At 47.4% G+C, this 26,511-nt stretch overlaps 2 protein-coding genes across 3 annotated transcripts in view; both read left to right on the forward strand.

The window, feature by feature from the left end:
- The window catches only part of LOC136624355 (zinc finger protein 300-like), a 56,615-nt gene extending 37,320 nt beyond the window's left edge, over nucleotides 1-19,295 (forward strand). The window contains exons 1-4 of one of the 2 annotated variants that reach the window (XM_066598310.1): nucleotides 6,178-6,332; nucleotides 6,702-6,804; nucleotides 9,584-11,767; nucleotides 17,365-19,295. In XM_066598310.1, coding sequence (XP_066454407.1) covers nucleotides 11,377-11,767; nucleotides 17,365-18,860 — 1,887 coding nt within the window. In that variant the 5' untranslated portion in view covers nucleotides 6,178-6,332; nucleotides 6,702-6,804; nucleotides 9,584-11,376 and the 3' untranslated portion in view covers nucleotides 18,861-19,295. Of the gene's footprint in view, nucleotides 1-6,177; nucleotides 6,333-6,701; nucleotides 6,805-9,583; nucleotides 11,768-17,364 lie in introns of those variants that run through there. The other variant, XM_066598315.1, reaches the window with a different exon arrangement.
- LOC136626710 (gastrula zinc finger protein XlCGF17.1-like) lies at nucleotides 18,969-25,404 on the forward strand. Its single transcript, XM_066601722.1, has 3 exons — nucleotides 18,969-18,977; nucleotides 19,013-19,273; nucleotides 25,195-25,404. Exons 1-3 carry the CDS (start codon nucleotides 18,969-18,971, stop codon nucleotides 25,402-25,404), a joined length of 480 nt encoding a protein of 159 aa, XP_066457819.1.
- The last annotated feature ends 1,107 nt before the right edge of the window (nucleotides 25,405-26,511 follow it).

The following is a 26,511-nucleotide window of genomic DNA, read 5'->3' on the forward strand; positions in this document are numbered from 1 at the left end:
TCGTCTCTGCTCCTCCGACTCGCACACGCTCGTCTCCGCTCCTCCGTCCCGCACACGCTCGTCTCCGCTCCTCCGTCCCGCACACGCTCGTCTCCGCTCCTCCGTCCCGCACACGCTCGTCTCCGCTCCTCCGTCCCGCACACGCTCGTCTCCGCTCCTCCGTCCCGCACACGCTCGTCTCCGCTCCTCCGTCCCGCACACGCTCGTCTCCGCTCCTCCGTCCCGCACACGCTCGTCTCCGCTCCTCCGTCCCGCACACGCTCGTCTCCGCTCCTCCGTCCCGCACACGCTCGTCTCCGCTCCTCCGTCCCGCACACGCTCGTCTCCGCTCCTCCGTCCCGCACACGCTCGTCTCCGCTCCTCCGTCCCGCACACGCTCGTCTCCGCTCCTCCGTCCCGCACACGCTCGTCTCCGCACCTCCGTCTCGCACACGCTCGTCTCCGCACCTCCGTCTCGCACACGCTCGTCTCCGCACCTCCGTCTCCCACACGCTCGTCTCCGCACCTCCGTCTCCCACACTCACGGCTCCGCTCCTCCATCTGCCACACGCTCATCTCCGCTCCCCTGTCACACACGCTCAGCTCTGCTCCTCCATCTCACACACGCTCAGCTCTGCTCCTCCGTCTCACACACGCTCGGCTCCGCTCCTCCGTCTCGCACGCGCTCGTCTCCGCTCCTCCGTCTCGCACGCGCTCGTCTCCGCACCTCCGTCTCGCACGCGCTCGTCTCCGCACCTCCGTCTCGCACGCGCTCGTCTCCGCACCTCCGTCTCGCACGCGCTCGTCTCCGCACCTCCGTCTCGCACGCGCTCGTCTCCGCACCTCCGTCTCGCACGCGCTCGTCTCCGCTCCTCCGTCTCGCACGCGCTCGTCTCCGCACCTCCGTCTCGCACACGCTCGTCTCCGCACCTCCGTCTCCCACACGCTCGTCTCCGCACCTCCGTCTCCCACACTCACGGCTCCGCTCCTCCATCTGCCACACGCTCATCTCCGCTCCCCTGTCACACACGCTCAGCTCTGCTCCTCCATCTCACACACGCTCAGCTCCGCTCCTCCGTCTCACACACGCTCGGCTCCGCTCCTCCGTCTCACACACGCTCGGCTCCGCTCCTCCGTCTCACACACGCTCGGCTCCGCTCCTCCGTCTCACACACGCTCGGCTCCGCTCCTCCGTCTCACACACGCTCGGCTCCGCTCCTCCGTCTCACACACGCTCGGCTCCGCTCCTCCGTCTCACACACGCTCGGCTCCGCTCCTCCGTCTCACACACGCTCGGCTCCGCTCCTCCGTCTCACACACGCTCGGCTCCGCTCCTCCGTCTCACACACGCTCGGCTCCGCTCCTCCGTCTCACACACGCTCGGCTCCGCTCCTCCGTCTCACACACGCTCGGCTCCGCTCCTCCGTCTCACACACGCTCGGCTCCGCTCCTCCGTCTCACACACGCTCGGCTCCGCTCCTCCGTCTCACACACGCTCGGCTCCGCTCCTCCGTCTCACACACGCTCGGCTCCGCTCCTCCGTCTCACACACGCTCGGCTCCGCTCCTCCGTCTCACACACGCTCGGCTCCGCTCCTCCGTCTCACACACGCTCGGCTCCGCTCCTCCGTCTCACACACGCTCGGCTCCGCTCCTCCGTCTCACACACGCTCGGCTCCGCTCCTCCGTCTCACACACGCTCGGCTCCGCTCCTCCATCTCACACACGCTCGGCTCCGCTCCTCCGTCTCACACACACTCGGCTCTGCTCCTCCGTCTCACACACACTCGGCTCTGCTCCTCCGTCTCGCACGCTCGGCTCTGATTTTCTTCACAGCCGTTCGGCGCCCCTAGAGCACCGCCAGATGAAGCGCGTTTGTCTGAGAGTCATGTTAGGCCAAGGGAGGAGGTGAGCGTTAAGTCAGGAGGCAGATGAAGAGCTGGGCATGAGGGTCTGGCCCTTAACAGGGAGGTGTTTCTCAACTCCAGTCCTTAGGATCCCAAACAGGTCAAGTTTTCTAGATATCCTCAGTATTGCACAGGTGATGTAATTATTGTTAGTGCCTCTGACATTGCCACAGGTGTTTTTACTATAGGAATAGCAGAGGGTAGGAATAACAGAGAAAGAAAGGTGCAGTACAGAGGATATACAGCCGTCCGTACCTGCTGATGGACCAGAGGAGAAACCATCTAATAAACCTCTCAGAGGAGGAGGGGGACTGAGGGAAATACCAACATGCATCTATATGGGTGCCGACAGCAGCAGGAAACCCCTCACAGAGTGTCAGCAGCAACCTGCATAGGAGCCGAGCGACCAGTCAGCCTCCACATCATGGCTAACAAACCGCAACACTGTCATGGCCAACAAGCCGCAGTATATACATTATACACACATATATAGCCCCCCACATGTACATTACACGCTCCTCCATAGCACACCAACGCTCGGCTCCGCTCCGCCGTCTCCCACACGCACGGCTCCGCTCCGCCGTCTCCCACACGCACGGCTCCGCCGTCTCCCACACGCATGGCTCCGCTCCGCCGTCTCGCACGCGTTCGTCTCCGCTCCTCCGTCTCGCACGCGCTCGTCTCCGCTCCTCCGTCTCGCACGCGCTCGTCTCCGCTCCTCCGTGTCGCACGCGCTCGTCTCCGCTCCTCCGTCTCGCACGCGCTCGTCTCCGCACCTCCGTCTCGCACGCGCTCGTCTCCGCACCTCCGTCTCGCACGCGCTCGTCTCCGCTCCTCCGTCTCGCACGCGCTCGTCTCCGCTCCTCCGTCTCGCACGCGCACGGCTCCGCTCCTCCGTCTCGCACGCGCACGGCTCCGCTCCTCCGTCTCACACTCGCTCGGCTCCGCTCCTCCGTCTCGCACACGCTCGGCTCCGCTCCTCCGTCTCGCACGCGCACGGCTCCGCTCCTCCGTCTCGCACGCGCACGGCTCCGCTCCTCCGTCTCGCACGCGCACGGCTCCGCTCCTCCGTCTCGCACGCGCACGGCTCCGCTCCTCCGTCTCGCACGCGCACGGCTCCGCTCCTCCGTCTCCCACGCGCACGGCTCCGCTCCTCCGTCTCCCACACGCTCGGCTCCGCTCCTCCGTCTCCCACACGCTCGGCTCCGCTCCTCCGTCTCCCACACGCTCGGCTCCGCTCCTCCGTCTCCCACACGCTCGGCTCCGCTCCTCCGTCTCCCACACGCTCGGCTCCGCTCCTCCGTCTCCCACACGCACGGCTCCGCTCCTCCGTCTCCCACACGCTCGGCTCCGCTCCTCCGTCTCCCACACGCACGGCTCCGCTCCTCCATCTGCCACACGCTCGTCTCCGCTCCCCTGTCACACACTCACTTGGCTCCGCTCCTTCATCTCTCACGCGCTCAGCTCTGTTCCTCCATCTGCCACACACTCAGCTCTGCTCCTCCGTCTCACACACGCTCGGCTCCGTTCCTCCGTCTCACACACACACGGCTCTGCTCCTCCATCTCACACACACTCGGCTCTGCTCCTCCGTCTCACACACACTCAGCTCTGCTCCATCCACTCCCTGAATACATCCTGATGGGACACATAACCTGCAGGTCACACAGCAGAGTCCTGCATCCACTGAGCAGAGAGACCTGGTCATGTGACCCCTTGTCTCCTCCCACACACTGATCACATGATGGTGACATCATCATAGGTCCTGTAAGCACAGAACAACCCCACGGCTCCTGTCCGGCTGCAGGTGGAGGTATGTGGGGTCACAGCTTCCCCTTGTGGAGACCCCGGGGAGGTGCAGGAGATTAGCGGCCATGTAACGCTCCTCTGGGGAGTCTGGGATGTACATAGGAGATGGTACAAAGCCTTCATAGCATCATAAATCCCCTGGTTAACCCTTTCCTGCTTCGGGGCTTATATGTACACACTGGGTGATGTTCTCACCCAGCTGGCCTCCCGCTGCAGCAGCAGGGATCGGTGAGAACATCAATGCCCGCAGTTAACCCCTTACATGACACAATGTTGATTGCGGCATTTGAAAGCCCCCCCATGGGAGAACCATGTAAACGTGGAGGGCGAGTGGGTTGCCATGGCATATGGATGCCAGTCAATGGCTCCGGGTCTGTGATCACTAGGATAAGCTATGATGCACTGCAGTACAGAAGTATAGCCGTGTATTATCAGAGCGATTATAGAATCACTGTTTCAATTTCCCTTCGGGGACATAAATATAAATGTATGTATATTAATTTTGTCGTCAATAAAAATCCGAGTTCTTGTGTTTCTCATCCTTAGGGTACACGCACACCGACGATTTTTCATTCATCTTTACATCGAAAAATTGATGCAAAACTTGAGCCAAAAAAGCGCCTTTTCATCTGATTGGGGTGAATTCATGTGGACTTGTTTGTTTATTCGGATGAATAGCCCAAGTAAGAAAATAAATTTCAGCATGTCCCGTTCTTGTCCGAATCTCAGCTGAGAACAGTACCTGTCACTGTGTGGTGTCCCGCACATCGGATGCACATGGATGGGATGGCCAAGTGCCGAGGATCTCGGGCGCAACTTTTTTAAGCATCTGTGCGCATGTACCCTTAGGCCATCATTTGAGTCTCCTCACTCCTCGTCTATGTGCTCTCCCTAAGGAAAAAAGATAGTGTTTCTGACCCCCGGCCCAGGCCTCTCACTAGAAAAGCCAGACTCCTTCTGTACACTGATGAAGGGCAAAAACCCTGAAACAGCTGTCTATACATGGCGTCTGGCTTTGCTTTTAATTCCCGATCATTGTTACAAGGCTTGTATAAAAAGTCTGACTTTGGCTTGAGGAAATGCTGCCTTTCAATAGGTGGCGCTGTGGAAGTATTATTCTATCTCCCTTATTTGTACCCATAGGCCGCACTTACATTGGCGCATGCAAGATTGATCCAATAAACTCAGACCGATACTGAACTTGCCCACCTGCACATCAAAATTTCCCGTGTGTGAATATAGCATGTTGTACAAAAAAAAATAGAAAAATATTCGCAATGCCTCATATAAACATCACACAGCGCGCCAGGGTGCGGCAAATTTATACAGTTACATAGGAAATAATGAGTGATATCCGCCAAGAATAGGACACGCTGCGATCTCTCTATCTCTGTCAGTCCGAGAGAAAAATCGCTCATGTAAAATAATGGCTCTTTTCATGTGTGATTTCTGTTCATCTCGCAACGCAGAGAAATCGTACTGAAAATCGCCCGTGTGAATACACCCTTATTTATAGCTGTCGTTAAATCCCCTATAATCCAGAGATTTGGGGTGGCTTACATGGTCTCGTCTTCTCTCCATTCAGGATCCTCGGCTGATATCTTCTATATCAGATAATATTCCTGATTGACACGACAAGGATGGAGAGGAACCGGGACAAGATGGCGGAGAGTATATTCACCCTCACCCTAGAGATACTCTTCCAGCTTACAGGAGAGGTGAGAGATTCTGGGGATGACGTCACGTTCCATCATTCTTATGTATGTCAGTCTCTGGTCACATCTACGGCAGAGGATTTACTGCCGATTCATCATAAATGCCGGAAAAATAATAGAGCCGGTTGTTCTGGTAGAATGATGGAAACCCAACAGATCTACTATAAGGCAATTGGAGGTTGTTGGGGGACATTATTGTCTGTCATCTAACAGAACCAAAACTCTGATCATTTCATTCTTCTGCTTCTGTGACTGAGTAGAACAACGGAGATGATGAACACAGATGTGAGGAGAATCTTAATAATTGTAGGCCATAACTGGAGACATGAAGGACTCTGGGAATGTCTGCATTGATATTTATGGATGTATCTCCGCATAAACAGGATTACACGGTAGTGAAGAAGACTTCTAGTGATGGCTGTCAGGCCCCGGTGTCTGATGGATGGGGAAGACCCCTGAGCACAATCACAGGGCCTCCACCTCACCCCCTGATACTGGAGGAGATCAATGTGCAGAAGATCCTAGAACTCACCAACAAGATGATTGAGCTGCTGACTGGAGAGGTGACGCTGCTGGGAATGCTGAGACATTATACAGTAACGCTATGGCGGTATAACGTGTCTGGGTGATGACGGTATCATTGTGTTGTCAGGTTCCTATAAGGTGTCAGGACGTCACTGTTTATTTCTCCATGGAGGAGTGGGAGTATATAGAAGGACACAAGGATCTGTACAAGGACGCCATGATGGAGGACCACCAGTCCCCCTCATCACCAGGTAATAGACAGGACTAAATCCACACGGCCTTTATTATTTGTATGTAGAGAATGAATTCAGTGGCTGTCTGTGTTTTCTGCAGGTAGATCCAGTAAGAGAACAGCAGCGGAGAGATGTCCCCGGCCTCTTCTTCCACAGGATCATCAGGTAGATGGAGAGAAGGTCTCATGAAATCTCCCCTCTGGTCTGTAGGACGTCTGGGAAGGTCTTGTGTTCAGTCTTATTATATGATTGAGACTTGTGTAATGAGAAAGCTGGAGATGGCAGGATTACAGCCGACCGCAGACATTAGATCTCCACATCTTATCACTATTTTCTGGTTCTGGAGACTTCTGGTTGGAATAAAGAAGCTACAGGTTGGAGTTATACAGGAGACCTGCAGCTATTTGGCCAGGTCACTACTGCTGTCATGTCATTCCGGCTCCTCATACTAATTAATGACCTTTTCTGGCCATATAAAACCTCCCACACGACTTCTCCAACTGTGTGATGACTTTTACAATATTTATTTCACAGCTGGTGAAACTGGAGAAAGATCTGATCCCTATTGATGCTACAGAGACACATGTGAGGGGGGATCAGCCGTGTAAGGAGGGGATTCCTACAGATGACCCCCCAGGTGAGACTACATGTAGAGAAGAGTCTGTGTTGTCGGGGTTTCAGCTGTATATTCCCTTATTCAGCCAAAGACAATCTTCGCATTGTTTTCATTATTCGCTACTCAAAGAATTAAGGGAACATTTAAATCACATGAAGAGTAAAACTTTCAGTCCGGCACATGGAGACTCCAGATAGCAGCTTTTTTAAAATCCATATTAACCCCTTAAGGACGCAGCCCTTTTTTTCATTTCTCTTTTTTCATTTCCTGTTTTGAAAACTCATGACTCTATTATTATCCCTGACATGTATGTCTGAGGGCTTGCTGTTTGCAGGATGACTCGTAGTTTTCAGTGGTATTATTTAATGTATCATATAATGTACTGAAAACTTTTTAAAAATTGTAAGTGGAGGGAAATGGGAAAAAATGAAATACCGTCATCTTTGAGCGCATCTTGTTTCTACGGCGTCCAAACTGCAGCAAAAATGCCAAGATCTTATTTTCTGTGGGTCAGTATGATTCTTGCAATGCCAACTTATATCGTTTTTTTGTGCTCCTTTTATTTTTTTCCAAGATTTTTAATTTTCATATGTTATTTTCTCTTCCCATCTTCTGACTGCCATAACCTTTTTATTTTTCCGTCAACATTATTGTGCAAAGCTCATTTTGTGCGAGACGTCCTGGAGTTTCTGTTAGTAACATTTTAGTATACATACGACTTTTTGATTGCTTTTTATTACTCTTTTTCTTGGAGACGGGGCGACCGAAGAAGAGAAATTCTATTATTTTTTTTTCTGATGACGTTCGATGTACAAGGTAGATAATGCGATACATTGAAAGGTCAGCGTTTTACGGACGCAGCGATACCAAATATGTATTTTTGTTATATTATTTAGATTATTTTATTATAAATGTGGCTAAAGGGGTGTTTTTTTAAACTTTTATTAGTAAAATTTTAAAAATTTATTCTTACTATGTTTTTTTGGTTCCCATAAGGAACATGAACTTGCGTTGCTTTTAAAAATCTCTAAGTGGGCAAAGTGGGAAGAGGACCACAGCTGCACCACTTTGGGGTCTGGGGTCATTTCTGTGGTTTTCATGGTGCAGTAAAATGATATGTCTTTATTCTCTGGGTCAGTACGAGTACAGTGATACTGATGCTTAAAAATTCAATACCTTTTTTAGAAAAAATGCCTTCCGTTCATAGGACTGTGTGACGGCTCGGTTTTGTGGGGTGACATGTAGTTTGCATTGGTACCATTTTCAGGAACATATAACTTTTTGATAGCTTTTCATTCAATTTTTCTCTGGGAGTGACCAAAAATAATGTAATTCTTCCACTGCAGATTTTTTTCTATTTCACTTTCACTAATAAAAAAACTTTATTTCTCGACCATTGCATTGGGAGACACAGCTGAAGACCATGTGTATAGCTACTGCCACTAGGAGGTGGGCACTAAGCAAAAAAAGTGTTACCTCTTCCTACCAGCTGTACACCTCCTGCACAAACCAGCTAATCAGTTTTAGCTTAGCGTCTCGGAGCTCTACAGTCTATGGCAGTTAGTTGAGTGTTCTCTCCACTGAGGTAAGTATTCTCTCCTCCCTTTCTTTCTTCCACTTTCTTCTTACCACCAGCACTACAACCACCTTACTTCACTTCCAACCCCCCCACCCACCGAGACCTCTCAAGGTCCCGGACCTTGGATAGCAAAAAATCCTTGCTGTCCTACAAACCGCGCCCGTCCTGGTGTCCCTGGCCACTATACTCCAAGTCCGCCTATACTAAATCTTCTGTGTGTATGGCTGTCCCCAACCAAGGCATTCAGAGCGAGGGGATGACTTTTCCTATTCAGGGAGACCTAAATCACTCAAGTATCAGACATATCTGTTCGGGAAGTCATCTCTTTGAGCCATGCCATATAGTTTTCCGCCCGACCCAAAGATTGCTTCTTCAGTTACAGAATTCAAATTTCTCCTTCATAGTCCCATGCTTTGGCTAATGCGATACACACTCTCTCCTCTCAGGGTGAAATTATTCCTGTTTCCCCTTTAGAACAGTGCAGGGGGTTCTATTCCAATCTCTTCATGTTACCCAAGGAGGACGGCACTGTCTAACCCATACTGCATCTGAAGAGAGTAAATCAATATATCAAGGTTCAACAGTTCCGCATGTAAACATGAGAGTTTCTGTCATCCATCGACATTAAGCAATTCACCCAGTGATCAGTGGGTGGTTTACAGAAAAATAGAGGATGCACTTAGATGAGGAGTTTGCAGGCACCAGCGAACCAGGTTCGCTTTCAAAGTAAGCATGGAAGCATATGGGGGCTTTATATCTCTATGTTCAATGCTTGAAAAGGAGGTGAATCTGTTTATAAGCCTTCTAAAGCACATTGCACTTCTCTGTGATTCCTGTGCTGTTTATCCTGGGCAAACAATGACAACTGAAGGTGTTTGTATTCTCCCAGGAAATCGGAATGATGTCTGATACTTTCTTCTAAAAGTTCCTGTACTTTGTAACCTTATTAACTGTATGAGCCGTGGATAAGATCAGCAGCTGAGAGCTCCAGTTGTACAAGGGGGTGCTGATAAGTCTTTGGTTTTGTGTTCTTTCTTTTCTTTCTATGGTAACAAATGTTACATCACATGAAAGCCTTATGTGTCTAAAATATGTTTTCAAAATTTTGTGTTTGTAGCTTATGGCAACAGTGATCTAGGCACACGGGAAGATAAAATAGTGGAGTCTAAGGCGATATTCACAGCAAATGAGAGCGGAGGAGTGATAAAATTCTTGTTTCAGGAGAGGCATGGCTTGCGGATGGCGGAGTAGGCATCGAACTGGCCTAGCTCCTGTCGCCATCACCGCAACTGACCTACTTCCAGTGAGGAGAAGAGGTTCCAAGCGATCCCCGAGGCTATATGGGGAAAAGAAGAGGCACCGGCAGGCAGTGGCAGAGGAGGAGCCGCCAACCATACACCGCTTCTTCGGAGTGACAGCTCCCTCAGCTCCTGGTAACAAGATGAAGCCGGGACACGTGCACCCGGCCCTTGCATTACCAGCGGCGGCAGTGAGAAGAGCGGAACGGGGGACTCCAGGACACCTCACAGCAAGGAGCCAGATAAGTCTCCCCACACAATCAGGGCTCCCACACTACAGGAACAGGGCAGCAGTACTCCCCAGCAGGCACCCATGAGCCAACTCACTGTGTTACAGGCAGTTGCATCCCAGGAGCCAGCTAGTGATGATGCTGGCTGCCTCAGAGACTCAGGGCTGCAGCAGGTACCCAGGAGGGATACCTGCAATAACCAGACACCACTGCACAAGAGGCCAATATATGTACAGTCCACATCCCCTGAGGGGAGTAGTAGTACTGCACAACATGCACCCTTGAGAGGACATGCAGCTACCGCAACTTCTGCTATTTGTGCCCCATTCTATAGCAGTCCCATCTCTGATCATGAGTGGGACTGGAAAAGCCATTTGAGAGCTCTCCCGACAAAAAGGGACTTTCAACGGCTGGAAGCCTCAAACAAAGAAGCGCTGTCCCTGATCCAGCACGAAATCAAACATATGGGCAATCGCTTAAATACAGTTGAAGCCTCTCAGGACGAGATTCTCTCCGTACTCGACGCTCACAGTCAGACCATAAACGCCCAGGCTCTACAACTAGCTGACATCTTGTCCCACATAGACGTAATAATCTAAGGCTGAGGGGTCTCTCGGAGGAAGTCTCCGCCTCCCAATTAGAGGACTGGGTGCGTAATTTTTTCAGCTCACTACTGCAGCGAGGTGCCGACAGATAGGTTGAGATAGACTGCATCCACAGAACTCTAGGTCCCAGACCAGATGACCCGGACAGACCAAGGGATGTCTTGTGTCATATACACTTCCTTAAAGATAAGGAAGCAATCTTGAAAAGGAAAGAATCCCTTACTCATAACGGCACTCCTATAGCCGTTTTCCCAGACCTGGCGAGGCGCACTCTGCAACCACGCAGAGCAGTAAGACCGATCCTAGATGTGCTCCGGACCAACGACATATTGTACAGATGGGGATATCCAATCCAGCTTATTGCATCAAGGAATGGCAGAACAGCGATATTCAGAGCACCAGCGGACCTGCCCAAGTTCCTAGGAACTTTAGAACTTCCTATGGTAACGATACCAGATTGGCCACATATCCCGGCGCTCCCCACCACGGTTCCCAGAGAGTGGTGGCAGGAGGCTAGGCCAAGACGCCAAAACAACAAAAGCCACACTTCTCATCCGCCGCCATGAGGGAGGACTAAACAAGACCGTATATTCTGTTTTCCTTTACATAGACACTCCGCGGTCTGACACTAGTCATCTGTGTCACCTGTTTCAAGACGCTTTGGTGTGCTTCATGTTCCTTGATAAAATGTTCCATAGACCTCAATACTTAGTTCTAAACCAGAAGCTTATTTTATTGAACTTCCGCTTGCCTCAACTTTACTTGTTTAACACATTTGTTTAGCAGTTTATCTACCTCATATCGTAGATAACCTTTCATTTTGCACGTTCAATGTCAGAGGTCTGAACAGCCCTGCAAAGAGAGGCCAGATTCTGGCACACATGCATAAAAAGCGTGTCCTGATTGCTCTCTTCCAGGAGACGCTTTACAAACGCGATCACCTTCCCGAGAGATCCAACAAATACTTTACCAAATGGTATCACAGTGTCCACCCCGAAAAAAAGGCCTGCGGCGTATCGGTGGCTATTCACAGGAGCCTTCCACACAATTTAATAGCCTCAAGAGTAGATCCCGAGGGCAGATATTTATTTCTTAAATTAGAACTGGGACATCGTATCTTGACTGTGGCTAACATTTATTCTCCCAATACAGGTCAGGCCACATTCGCATATCAGCTGCTGGGAGAATTGGCACAGTTTGCTGCGGGATCCAGCATCGTGCTTGGAGGGGACCTCAACCTTGCCTTGGACTCAGGTCTAGATACGTCTGCGGGTAAGTCCAGTGCCTCCCTGGTAGCCCTGCGTAGGCGACTAACTGAGCTGCAACTCGTTGACCTCTGGAGGACGCTCCATCCGGAGGTCAGGGACTACAGCCATCACTCCACTGCACATAACAGTTACGGCAGGTTGGACTATATATTCATATCACTCGGTCTTCTGGATCTGAGCCCTAGAAGCTCTATAGGGCTCTTTTTGTAGTCGACCATGCACCTGTTTATGGAGCCTTGATGGGACACAGCCCGGCCGGAGGGATCAACTCATGGAGACTTAATGACAATTTGTTGGGAGACGCATGTTGTCCAGGGGAGGTTCGACAGGCAATCCAAACTCTTATGGATACCCACCGGATGGACACGACACCTTCACCCGTTAAATAGGAAGCCCTTAAATGTGTTCTGCGGGGTATCTTTATATCCCATGGAGTGAGACTCAAAAAATTGAGGTCTAGCAAGTCGACGGAGCTGTTTGATCAATTGGATAAAATAGAGCAGGCTAACAAATCAGACACGCCCCCTCTCCTAAATGCTAAAATTTTGTCCATACGCCAGCAGATTCTGGCGTTATTAGATCAGGCGCACCTGTGCATGAGGGCCAAAATTAAAGGAGGGTTCTATGAATATGGCAGCAAGTGTAGTAGCTGGTTAGCAAGATCCCTGAATCCCCGCGAGAGCCGATCTTACATCCTCACAATGAACTCAACGAACAAAGGGAAAGTTTACGCAACTAGCTGTAGAATATTAATCCCTCCATAGACGATGTCCCAACTAATTCGTCAAACCTGATCGACGAATACTTCCTTAGATATGCCCCGGAAGCTATTCCCTAGGAGGAAGCCGAGGCGCTACATCAGGATCTAGGTTCTACAGAACATGTGGGGACCTTATAGCGCTGCTACTCTGCGAAGCTTTCAACGTGGTTTCGAGGGAATGTCCATTTCCACATCAAGCATTACAGGCAACTATTATAATTATACTGAAACCTGGGAGGAACCCTCTGTCATGTGCCTGCAGCCTCTTGTCCCCAAACTTATACACAGAGATCAGGTGGGATTCGTCCTTCCATGGGAATCCAGAGACAACACAATACGGACGTTATCCCTAATAGGCAGAGCCCGGATGTCATAACCCTTTATGCCTCCTCTCAGTCAATGCCGAGAAGGCGTTCCACTGCGTCAGCTGGAAATTCTTGGAGGCTACCCTACGAAAGATAGGTCTAGGGAATAGATTGCGGAGTTGGATAATGGCACTATTTGAAAACTCCTCACCACAGGTATGAGTTAACGGGAAACTCTCCAACCCAATTAACATCAGGAACGGAACACAGCAGGGATGCCCGTTATCTGCGACACTGTACATTCTAGTAATGGAATCCCTAGCTAATGCGATTCGGCAAATGGAGAAATACAGGGTTACAAAATAGCACACGCAGAGCATAAAGTAGCCTTGTTCGCTGACGATCTTTTAATATACATCACAAACCCGCAGAGGGCCCTGCTGGCTGTCCTACAAGAGTTTGATGAGTACAGCCGAGTTAGCAACTTTAAAATCAACATGCATAAGTCTGAAATTTTGAACATAATGCTCCAACCATAAGATATCACACAGATTAAACCTCTCTTTCCATTGAACTGGCGTGAAGACCATATTAAATATCTAGGGGTCATGTTATCCCCTGATCCCGAACAATTATTTTACCTAAATTATGAACCGTTGTTTTCCTCATTAGTGAAAGACTTGGAAAAGTGGCGTCCATTAACTCTTTCATGGTTTGGGAGAATTAACACTATTAAAATGAACTCGCTGCCTAAATTCTTGTACCTCTTTCAAACCCTTCCCATCCAAATCCCACGAAAAGTTTTCCTTAAGATGAGAAGTGCAGTCACATGCTTCGTCTGGGGCGGGTCTAGACCACGTTTGAGCTACAAACTCCTCACCCAGCGGAAGGAAAATGGGGGAACAGGTCTACCAGACATGCTTCTCTATTACAGAGCTACAATTGGCAAGACGGTAGTGGATCTACTACACAGGCAGACCTCCAAACTCTGGGTTGAATTGGAGCAGGCTTCAGCCACAGGCGGAGCAAAAGGTCTCTTCTGGCTTAGGGGGGGACTGGAACGACGCGGGGTGAGGGTGTCGCCCCTCATGGGCTCTCTTCTGAAGATATGGGATGGTTTTGCCCTGCAAAGTGGCCTAATAACTGCTCCTGGCCATGGACCCCATTGGTGGGGAACCCGAACTTCCCACTGGGAGAAATGGGTCTACCACTTCTAGACAGACTAGGGACGCGTACCCCTAGAATTAAAGGGGTTGTCTCGTGAAATCAAGTGGGGTTATACACTTCTGTATGGCCATATTAATGCACTTTGTAATATACATCGTGCATTAAATATGAGCCATACAGAAGTTATTCACTTACCTGCTCCGTTGCTAGCGTCCCCGTCGCCATGGTTACGTCTAATTTCGGTGTCTTCTTGCTTTTTTAGACGCGCTTGCGCAGATGGGTCTTCTCCCTTCGGCTCGACAGCATCGGCGTTTTGGCTCCGCCCCTTGTACGCATCATCACGTAGCTCCGCCCCGTCACGTGCCGATTCCAGCCAATCAGGAGGCTGGAACCGGCACACGTCATGGGGCGGAGCTACACGATGACGCGTACAAGGGGGCGGAGCCAAAACACCGATGCTGTCGAGCCGAGCCAAAGGGAGAAGACCCATCTGCGCAAGCGCGTCTAAAAAAGCAAGAAGACACTGAAATTAGACAGAACCATGGCGACGGGGACGCTAGCAACGGAGCAGGTAAGTGAATAACTTCTGTATGGCTCATATTTAATGCACGATGTATATTACAAAGTGCATTAATATGGCCATACAGAAGTGTATAACCCCACTTGATTTCGCGAGACAACCCCTTTAAAGATGTTGTACAAACAGACGGAATTAAATCGCTAGCTGAGCTTTTGGGAGACAGTGGATCCTTAGCAGGTGCATGGTTCCAATACCTACAAGTGCGCCACTTCATACAGAGTCAGGGTTCACTTACGGAATTGACTGCTCCGCTCACGCCTTTCGAGGAGTTGTCCTCTTCTCCTCGAGACTTGAGGGGCGAGATCTCTGCGGTCTATAGCCTGTTGGTCACCAGGGAAGCACAGGACTCTAGGGTGCGGTTCAGAAGTCATTGGGAGACGAGCAGGGTCATTCCCTGTCAGACAGGGAGTGGATCGAAGCCCTCACCCTAACACACAAAATGTCAGCTTCAGGCAGACACTAAAAGCTAAATTACAAGCTCTTAACAAGATGGTATCGTACACCTGACCGCTTAGCTAGGATGTATCCAGGATTGTCAAACAGATGCTGGAGGTGTTTGGAGGGGTCGGCTCGATTTCACACATCTGGTGGTCTTGCCCAGACATTATAGGTATGTGGTCGGAAATAGTGACCCTGTATAACAGCCTGAAAAGGAGTACACTGGTGCTTACTCTTGAAATCGCCTTGTTATCGATTCTACCAGGCTCTAAGGCAGACAGCAAAAGAGATGTTCTACGATTTTTCCTTCTGGTTATGAGGACAGTGATTCCTCGACTGAGGAAATCCCAGGCCCCACCAACTCGCCTGAGCTGGGCGACAGCCTTAGATGAAATTTGCTACATGGAGGAACTCAGGGCTAAGGATGATGCGAAATGGCTGGCATACTATGCAACTTCGGAAATCTGGATGACGTTCCGCAGGTCCTCTGGCTTTGAGTGGTGGCTTGTGGATGGAGTATTGCCAAGGTAAAAAACAAACGAACAAAAAATAAGAAAATAAATAAAAGGGGGTCATGGCGCCGGGGTAGGCCTGGGCTTTTTGTTTTTGTTCCGTTCCGCTCTGTTTTGTGTTGTCTTTTCTTGCTTTGTGTCACTTTGTCTCTTTCCTCCTTTTCCCCTTTTTTTTCTCCCTATTTTCTTATTTACCATTTCCTCTCCCCTGGTATTTTTCTACTTGTCATGTGTTGTTCTACTCATGAAGATTTATCCTGAAGAAGACTAATTTTTGCAAGCAGTTGACTGCTATTCTTCAGGCTGTTTTTCGATCACTAATTTACCTAGTTAAGTATTAACCAAACAAAACATGGAGACGGTAGTGAAACACTTCATTCAGAATCCAGTTTTCTAATGTAAAAAACTTACTTGCGATATAATTGGATTTCTCTTTTGTTGTTGTTGTCATGCATAACAGTAATATAATTTTGAGGCTCATGCCAATTGATCTGTAAGTATGTCAAATGCAAAGTCTCTAACAAAAATGTATGTTGTCGTAAAATTCTTGTTTCTGAAAGGAAAGTCAGCGAAGGATATTCATGGTGATATGTCGCAGACATTGGGGGATCAATACCCTTCATATTCTACAGTAAAGAATTAGGTTGCCAAATTTAAAACGCGCCACTTCAGCACCAATGATGAGAAACGTCCTGGGCGACCTAGAGAGGTTGTTATGGAGATCGTCGCTGCTGTGCACAACCTCATACTGGAGAATAGGCGAATTTCAGCCAACGGAATAGCAGACATCACGGGGATTTCTCATGAATGTGTTTGTGTCATGTTCAAATCCATAAACATTTGAACATGAAGAAGCTATCTGCAAAGTGGGTCCCCAAATGTTTGACAACAGATCAGAAAAGCACGTGAGTGAAAACTTCCCGCTCCATTTGTCTGCGTTTCCGGAGTGATAAGAACTTCCTGGATCGACTGGTCACTATGAATGAGACCAGGATTTATTAGTATGACCCTGAAACCAAGGAACAGACAAAAGAGTGGAGGCACAGTGGTTCTCAAAGAAGTTCATGGTGCAAAAATCAGCCACTAAAGTGATGGCGTCTGTGTTTTGGGATAAGGAGGGCATGCTGCTAGTGGACTACCTTCAAAAGGGTTCCACCATCAATGCAAGGTATTACATTAACCTTTTGGACCAATTGAAGGCAGCTCTGAAGGCCAAAAGGTGCGGCAAGCTGTCCAAAGGAATCTTGTTCCTGCAAGACAACTCCTCCGCTCACACTGCGCAAGCGGCCGCTGCAAAACTGGTGGAGCTAGGCTTCCAGCTGCTTGACCCACCTTATTTCCCAGATCTAGCTCCCTCCGACTATCATCTGTTTCCAAACCTGAAGAAACACTTCTAGGGTACCAAATTTCACACCATTTCTGATCCCATGGCTGCTACGGATGACTGGTTTGAGGCACAAACGAAATCCTTCTTTTAGCAAGGCTTACAGAACTTGAAATACCGATGTAAGAAGTGTGTTGACATCAGTGGAGAGTATGTGGAAGAAATGTAAAGTTTCATCTTCCTATCTCGTTTCTTTCTGGGTAAAGCCAAAGACTTATCAGCACCCCTTCGTATATACTAATGTAATGTTACTGCATTGGAAAAGCACAAAACATAAGCTTATTGGCTAAAATAATCGTAATTATTGTGACTCATGTAAATAGAAAAAATCATTGTTTGGATTTTAATACCAGCCTTATAATTTGTATCAGCATTTTATAAACAAATGTCATAAGTTATTGGTATAGTTGTAATGCTATATTCAAAAATATTAAAACCAATTTTATTCTTGGCAGATGACAAAACCAGGAGCTCCAAGAGATGTCTGATATCAATAGATTGTAAAGTGGAAGATTCTGGCATCATACATGATACATATGAAGAGCCTGCTATTATCCCAAATATATCCTCAGCACTTAACAGCAAAAAACTATCTTCTGATCCTTCTAAGCAGGCTCCATCTTCTGATTCGTTACAGAATGTTAAACAAAATAAAATTTACAGAACAGATGTTGAACATCAAAGAGTTCACACAGGGGAGAAGCCATATTCATGTTCTAAATGTGGGAAACATTTTAACCGAAAAGCACATCTCGCGTTACGTCAGAGAATTCAAACAGGAAGGAAGCCTTATTCATGTCCTGAATGTTTTACACAGAAACCAACTTTCATTAAACATCAGAGAATTCACACAGAGGAGAAAACATATTCATGTTCTGAGTGTGGGAAATGTTTTAACCTAAAATCAAATCTTGTCAAACATCAGACCATTCACACAGGGGAGAAGCCATATTCATGTTCTGAATGTGGGAAATGTTTTACCCTAAAATCTTATCTAGTTAAACATCAGAGAATTCATAGAGTGGAGAAGACATATTCATGTTCTGAATGTGGGAAATGTTTTAACCAAAAATCAAATCTTGTCAAACATCAGATACTTCACACAGGGGAGAAGCCATATTCATGTTCTGAATGTGGGAAATGTTTTACCCTAAAATCATATCTTGTTAAACATCGAAGAATTCACACAGGGTTGAAGCCATATTCATGTTCTGAATGTGGGAAATGTTTTAACCGAAAATCAAATCTTGTTTTACATCAGAGAAGTCACACAGGGGAGAAGCCATATTCATGTTCTGAATGTGGGAAATCTTTTAAGGTAAAATCAATTCTTGTGTTACATCAGAGAATTCACACAGGGGAAAAGCCATATTCATGTTCTGAATGTGGAAAATGTTTTAAGCTAAACTCATATCTTGTCAAACATCAGAAAATTCATAGAGTGGAGAAGCTGTATTCATGTTCTGAATGTGAGAAATGTTTTAGCCACAAATCATATCTTGTATCACATCAGAAAATTCACACAGGGGAAAAGCCATATTCTTGTTCTGAATGTGGGAAATGTTTTAACGTAAGATCAACTCTTGTGTTACATCAGAGAATTCACACAGGGGAGAAGCCATATTCATGTTCTGAATGTGGGAAATGTTTTAGACAAAAATCAACTCTTGTGTTTCATCAGAGAATTCACACAGTGGAGAAACCATATTCATGTTCTGAATGTGGGAAATGTTTTAATCTAAAATCATATCTTGTTAAACATAAGAAAATTCACACAGGGAAGAAGCCATATTCGTGTTCTGGATGTGAGAAATGTTTTAGCCAAAAATCACATCTTGTTAATCATCAGAAAATTCACACAGTGGAGAAGTCATATTCATGTTCTGAATGTGGGAAATGTTTTAACCGAAAATCAAGTCTTGTGTTACATCAGAGAATTCACACAGGGTAGAGAAGCTATTTTCATGGTCTGAATAAGGAAAATCTTTCACACATAAATATGTTCTTATTAAACATGAGAAAATTCACACAGAGGAGAAGCCTAATTCATTTTAGGAATATGGAAACTGTTTTAAGCAGAAATCACATATTGTTCTACATCAGACAGTTCACACAGAGGACAAGCCGTATTCATGTTCTAATAGTGGAAAATGTTCTAAGCAGAAACCAACTCTCATTAAACATCAGATAATTCACACAGGAATGAAGACATTTTTATGTTGTGGGAAATGTTTTAGCCTGAAATCATATCTTACTATAAATCAGAAAATTCACACAGGAAATAAGCCATTTACATGTTCTGATTGTGGTAAATGTTTTATGCATAAATCAACTCTCGTTACTAGAGATGAGCGAACGTACTCGGTAAGGCCGATTTCGCAATCGAGCACCGCGATTTTCGAGTACTTCACTACTCGGGTGAAAAGATTCGGGGGGCGTGGGGGGTTGCAGAGGGGAGTGGGGGGGAGAGGGAGAGAGAGAAAGCTCCCCCCTGTTCCCCACTGCTACCCCCCGCTCCCCGGCGCCCCCCGAATCTTTTCACCCGAGTAGTGAAGTACTCGAAAATCGTGGTGCTCGATTGCGAAATCGGCCTTACTGAGTACGTTCGCTCATCTCTACTCGTTACTCATCTGTGAATTCACACAGGGAAGAAGCCATTTTCACGCTAAGAATGTGAGAAATGTTTTGTATTCAAAAGATTTTTATTGAAACTTTAAGGGTAATAGACAAAACACGAATACCATGAGGTATCAAAGATTTAACATATAAGTTGTGATGATATAAATTGTTTAACTTGTCTTATTGTATTTTGTTTAATAACAATTGACTCAAATTTTCATGTAAATTGGTGATTTTGTTGGTGACATATGCCACCTCTCCGAATATCCCTCTCAAGTATGAATATACCTGAGGCGCTGGTGGTGATAATCGGGAAGGGCTCAGCCTATGGTGTTATTCTCCCGTTGCTTGGCTGCATGTAATCCAAACATAAATTAGAGTAAGAAACCAAGTAACTAAGTTTAAAAAGAAATTTTAAAAAAAGTGTTGTGGGGTAGAGGGGGAAGGTAATATAGCAGGGTACCTAGGAATAAGGAAAATGAAGAGTAGAGAAGCAGAAAAGGAAGACAAAGAAATAAAAGAAGCAGCAGCTTTGAAGATGTGGACCGCGAGTCATGAACAGGGATGGTCTATTGGGTGCTTAAATAGATGTATAGATGGGATATCTCCTCTTACTGTACAATTCCGTTTTCTAGCCAGCTAGAGAGAGATGGTGAGTCTTGAACACCTATCCATACTACCCAGGTGGTGTAGAAAGTTGTACATTCCTTTTCAAGATCAGAGCATCTTAGTTGCTCCATATGTTTTATGGCATCAATTGCTTCTACCCATTCTATTCTCAGGATTGCATTACTTTGTTTTGTGTATCTGGAATGATTTGTCACATCGCCATGATAAAATGTCCTAACAATACTTTTTTATTTTTAGATATTGATCCCGGGAACATGAATAAAAGTGCCATCTCTGGGGTGATATCAATTGAGTTTCTACATACCACCCTATATAACCTAGAGATGTCCTGCCAAAAGGGAGCTATAAGCCGACACTGCCACCAAATGTGCAGCATTGAACCAGCGTCTGACAAGTACCTTCAGCATTGGTCTGATGCAGAGGGAAACATTTTGTGTAGTTTGGTTGGGTTCTGTACAATTGTGAGACTATTTTAAAGTTGAGTCTTGTAGCCTATTTGATACAGTAATTTTATAAGACAGTATATAGGATTTAGACCAGAGCTCTCCAGAGAAAGCCCTACCCAATGCACTCTCACCTACTTCCCCAGGCAGCTAAGTTCAAAGCTCAGTAGCAATCCATAGACTAGAGAAATCGCATGTGTAGGTGCCACAGTGGCGATACATAGCTTTTAAAAAGGAGTAAGATCTACTGTTAAATATGATCTTGGGATTAAGGTGTTGCTACAACTACTTAGTTGAAAATACTGGAACCAAGTTGGTAGATTAGAGTCACCCTTAATTTCAAAAAGAATCTCACACCCCTGGGCCCATGACATCTCACACCTGGGGAGAGGTCACTTTCGGGTGGAATGAAAGCTAATGTTGTGGTAGAGAACTTGGTAGCTGGGGATTACCCACTAATGGAGTGAGGGACCAGGTTGTGAAATCACAAGGCACTGTCTAAGAATTTGGCTCCAGGTGTTAAGCAATATTGTTAATAGAGTTGAAGCTCCCATTCTATCCCAATGCAGTCCCTGAAGAAACCAGAAAGCCCCTTGTATCTAAAAAAGATTTAAATCTTGTTCCATCTTCAGCCATAGCTTACTGAAAAATATATGATTTTGGTACGACTATGCATTTTGAGTGCATTCATTCTTTCAAACCAGGAGGGCAGAAGTTTTTGTCTTCCTTTGAGTTCTGACTCTAAAGTCTGTATAAGGGGTTTATAATTTAGGGGTTGCTGAAATCTGAATTCATAAATATTTTAGGGAGGAGCCATTCCACTGAAAGAGGAATAAGTCTTGGAGGTGTTTGGGTTCATCTGAGGGAATAGATATTTAGTATTTCTGACTTTTGTGTCTTAAGGCCTCCTTCCCACGAACGGATTTCCGCCGCGTAATTCGCGGCGAAAATCCGCTGCGTTGCCCGCAGCTATTAGGTTCTATTGAACCTAATAGCACAATGCTCACGATGCGTAATTCCACCGCGGAATTACGCACCGCGATTTCTCCCGTCCTCACCCGCAGCATGCTCTATTTTTTGCGGGTGAGGACGGGCTGTACGCACTGACGGCTTCCATTGCAGTCAATGGAAGCCGTCCGTTCACGCTATCTCCCGCTGTCACCAGCGGGAGATAGCGTGAAAAAACGCTTTCCCGCCCACCGCCGCGCGTCATATGACGCCATATGACGCGCACGGCCGCGTCACGTGACACGGCCGGCCGCGTCACGTGACACGGCCGGTGACGCGCGGCGGTGGGCGGTGACGTGGCGGCGGTGGGCGGGGAAGCGATTTCACGCTATCTCCCGCAGGTAAGTATAGGGGCTCTGGGGGGCGCCGTGACGGGCTTCGCAGCGGAATATTACGCTGCGGAGCCCGTCACGCTCGTGGGAAGGAGGCCTAACTGTAAAATAGCTGTATGTAGCAAATTCCTGTAAAATCACAGAAAGGCCTATTCTAGAATTTGGAACATATATTAAAAGATCATCTGCAAAAAGGGATAGCTTATGCTCCTGTTTCCCTATTATTACTCCTTTGACCGAAGCATAACGTTTGAGTGCATTGGCCAAGAATTTCATCACTAATATATATTATATACACACACACATATATAGTGATAAGGGGCACCCCTGTCTTGTTCCATTCCTGATCGGGTTGGAGTGGGGGTGACAGATGCCCATTGATTCATACCTGTTCTGATGCATTATAGTAGGTAGACCCCGTCAATTAATTAAAGGCTTTTAATGGTGTTATCTCAGGCCTCCCTGCACAGGACAAAACTTTCTGTGGTTTAGGAGTAACAATTATGTGAGCTTGTAGGGCTTGTGGTGGGAAAAGGCAACCCTGAGAGAATGCATTAAATGCTTTTAATAAGGGTTCTGAAAGCAGTTCTCCAAACATTTTAAAGATTCGGGGGGGGGGGGGGGGGGGGGGGGGAAATCATCAGATCTGGGACTTTTCCCAGTCTTTAGGGTTTGTAAGAGCTGTTTAAGTTTGTCTGTATCAAAGTCACAATCAAGTGCTAGTGCCTCATTCATGGGAATATATTCAGGGGAATTAAGTTCTAGATATTAAAACAGTGATCTAGTCCACTACATGAATTGTGTGCAAGGGAGTGGAAGCTGTAGTCTTTAGTGTTGGCATGAAGAATACGCCATAGATCAATTGGTTTTAAATTCGCCAAGGTTTTCTTTAGTCTGCAGGTTATACATCTAGAGACAGATGATCTGCCTGTGGAAGTAACTAAACCTGGATCAATTGTCATGTTAGGTTTAGATATGTTAGACTAAGTAAACACAAATTATATGGTTATGAAAGACAATATTAAGAATGAGAAACTTGAGGGAACAAGTGGGACACACCATTCAAAGGCCTAAGATCACCCGGAAACATTGTATATGTAGGTTGAAAGAATCTAAAGTAGACCATAGTTTGGGAGTGTCCCCTCCATGACCCCACACACCCAACATGATTCTCACGAATCCCAGGTCTTCGACATATAAATACAGAATGAATATATGAAAAAATAACCACAACGTTCTAAAACAGCAGCAGCGTTTCCAACCTGGCAGTAGGAAAAGCGTCCTCAGTTAGGGCACATCAGAGGCAAAGCGAGAGGCAGTCAAAAGGTGGCCAAAATTTGAATAGATCTCTGAAGATAGCTGCTTTTCCATCATGCCTGGCTGTAAGCTGAAAGTCCCAGCACTATGGGATATCCAGCTTCTTTAAGGCCGAGATAAGTGGATGTAGAACTCTCAGGAGTAATGGAGTCCTCCTAGCAAGGTCAGGGAAAATTGCAAGAGTAGTGTCTTTAAATTTAAAAGGGCCCCTTTCTTTAAGCTTTCTCAATATCTCCTCTTTCTCCCTGAGGAAGTGGATCCTGCAAATTACATTCCGTGGCTGGGAAGTGTCTGATGGTTTAGGGCCCAAGAATCTGTGGATTCCATCAATCTCCCCAGGTTTTTCCAGCGGGCGTTGCAAGAGATCTCTAAGGTAGACCTCTGATACGCATGTTATTACATCTGTGGAGATTTTTAATGTCATCCAGGTGTGTTAGGATATCCGAGGTTTGGTTAGCATTCTTGTTCAATATGGCATTGTGATCATTGATATGTATATATATCTGATCTTATATCTCCTCTGCTTCTACTCTATGATGGCCTATGTGTTGTATTTCTCTCTTTCCAATCCCACTCATCTTTCACTCCATACAGTGAGTGGTTAGTTGTGTGTCCCTCTGCTGAGCTCTGTAGTAGAGGAGTTAGTGGCCTGTTGAATTAGTATTTCTGCCTCCCCTTGATGTGCTGTGTGAGTCCCTGCAGACATCCCCCCCTGGGCTGACTGTGTAAAGCCCCACACTTGTGGAGTTCCCTGGCTCTGGTATTATTGTATCTTGACGCCACCGGAAGCTAGGGTCTGAGTTGGGTTAGCAGGAGTTAACACCCCCAGACAAGCCCCAAGCTTCCGATTGGCAGTTAATTGCAAGCTGCGGAGACTCTAACAATGTGGGGTCCCTGCTGCTGTGTGTGCTCTGCCTTCTGCACTGTCACCCGCAGCCCTAGAGTCTGTGTTTCCATCCCCCTAGCACTGTCCAGTGCTGCCATGGTATGTGAGCCACTGGAGAGAAAACAATGACAGTGGCGGACGGCTTTTGCAGCAAAGCCGGCCTGATGAGTGACAGGAGCGACAGCATTGGCTGAGCGGAGCAGCGCCAGCGGACACAAGAAGAACGCAGCAGCGGTGGTGGCAACACTACCAGCGGAGCAGCAGTGGCAGGGAGCAGAGCGGCAGCAGCGGTGGTCACAGTCCGATGAGCAGAGCAGCAGCGATGGACAGAATGCCATGAGGGAAGCTTTCTCCTAGCGACCCACACTCTTTGCAGCAGTGGCGGGGTGGTGAGTAATGAGCGGAGCAGCAATTCCGGACAGAGGATGAGCGCTGCAGTGGCTAGGGTCCGATGACCCGAGAAGCGGCCACAGTTGGCTGACCGGAACAGCCCAGCGTAACAGTGGTGGCGGCCAGACTGGCATGAGCAGAGTACCGGCGGCCAGAGTCACTTCAGCGGAGGGACCCACTGCATCGCGGCCCACAGTAATTACAGCTGCAGCAGGGAGGTAAGACAGCTGGGGGGGGGGGGGGGGCGCAGAACTGCACACTGACAACGAGCCATTCAGGAGCTAGGGGTGGGACAGGGCCATCCCACTATCTAAGCCCTGTCACACCCCTAGCTTCCAGTGGCGTGAAGATACAATAATACTCCAGGCTCCTGCCTGCCTCCTCCCGAGGGGGATGTTCAGACGTACCTGTTAGCTCTCTCTGTCCTGGAGATGCTGTGGCAGTCATCACATTCTGCTGTGCTGCACCTGCAGTGCTGTGAGCAGCCATCTTGGGTGCAGGGATCTGACTGCTCTGTCTAGGACCAGCTCCAAAGAAGTGAGCTATGGATCCAGAGCCGCCGTCCACTGTTGCCCTCTGTGTTAGGGGTTGCTTCAAACACCCATCTTGCCAGGATGGTGCCATAAGGATGCCTATTAAGGCTGTAGATTACCAGGTTAGCAGGAGCTCTGTGGGAAAGTGGGAAAGCAAAGTCCCACACCGCCAGAGGAGAAACTATCAATGTCTGGAATCTTGAAAATGTTTACAGCTGAATCAAGTCTTCTTGGACATGAGAGAAGTCACTCAGGGGAGAAAGCATTTTCACATCCTGAATGTGGGGAATATTTTACTTGGAAGTCAAATCCTTTTGCCAACGAAAAACTCACATAAGAAAACTATATTAATGAATTTTGCACATGCAGCGCTCACAAATCTCATCTTGTTAACCGCTTCCCGCTGCAGGGCGTAAGTTTACGTCCTGGCAGCATGGTACTTCCACATATGATCCCGCGTTATCCCGCAGTGGGAGCCGGCTGTCAGTCACAGCCGGCGTCCTGCTGCAACAGCGGGGGGGGGGGCATCGGAGATGCGCCCCCCGCTGTTAACCCCTTCCCTGCCGCAATCTAAGTAGATCGCGGCAGGGAAAGAGTTCACAGAAGGAGCGGACTCCCTCTGTGTCTCCGGCGATGTTGTCGCGAGAGCCCGGCCTGTCACCATGGCAACAGGACGCCAGACACTGGCGTCCTGTATTGCCTATGCCTAGGATCGCTGTATAAGCTATAAGGCATGGCAGAGCAGTAGCTCTGCCATGCCTTATGACAGCGATCATCAGGGCAGTGGTCAAAGTCCTCCAGGGGGACACAAACAGTGTAAAAAAAAAAAAATTAAAAAAATGAATTAAAAAAATGTAAAAAGAGTAAAAAAAACATTTTTTTATGCTTTTTCTCAGATTAGCATAAAAAAAAGGTAAAAAAAAAAATAACCCCCCACATATTTGGTATTGTCGCGTCCGTAACGACGCGTACAATAAGTTGCACATGCTTTTGACTGTGCACGGAAAAAAACGCAAAAAAAAACCCGCTAAAAAACAGGCAAAATGCTCATTTTTAGCTTTTTGTCTCACTAAAAACGCAATAAAAGTGATCAAAAAAGCCGTATGTACCCCAAAATGGTACCAGGAAAAACTACAGCTCGTCTCGCAAAAAATAAGCCCTCACAGAGCACTGTACATCAAAAAATAAGAAAGTTACAGGACTTTGAATGCAGAGATTTAGAATAGAAAAAAAGATTTCCAATAAAAAGGGGTTTTATTGCAGAAAAGTGGGAAAACCTAAAAAAAATGTAAGAATTTTGGTATCGTTGTAATCGTACCAACACGCAGAAAAAATGGATTGTCTTATTTATGCTGCATGATTAACGCTGTAAAAAAAAAAAAAAAAAAAATCTATGGCAGAATTGATGCGTTTTCTCTCCCTGTTATCATAAAAAAAAAAAAAA

This window comes from Eleutherodactylus coqui, chromosome 4 (genome assembly GCF_035609145.1).
Source record: "Eleutherodactylus coqui strain aEleCoq1 chromosome 4, aEleCoq1.hap1, whole genome shotgun sequence".
NCBI lineage: Eukaryota > Metazoa > Chordata > Amphibia > Anura > Eleutherodactylidae > Eleutherodactylus > Eleutherodactylus coqui.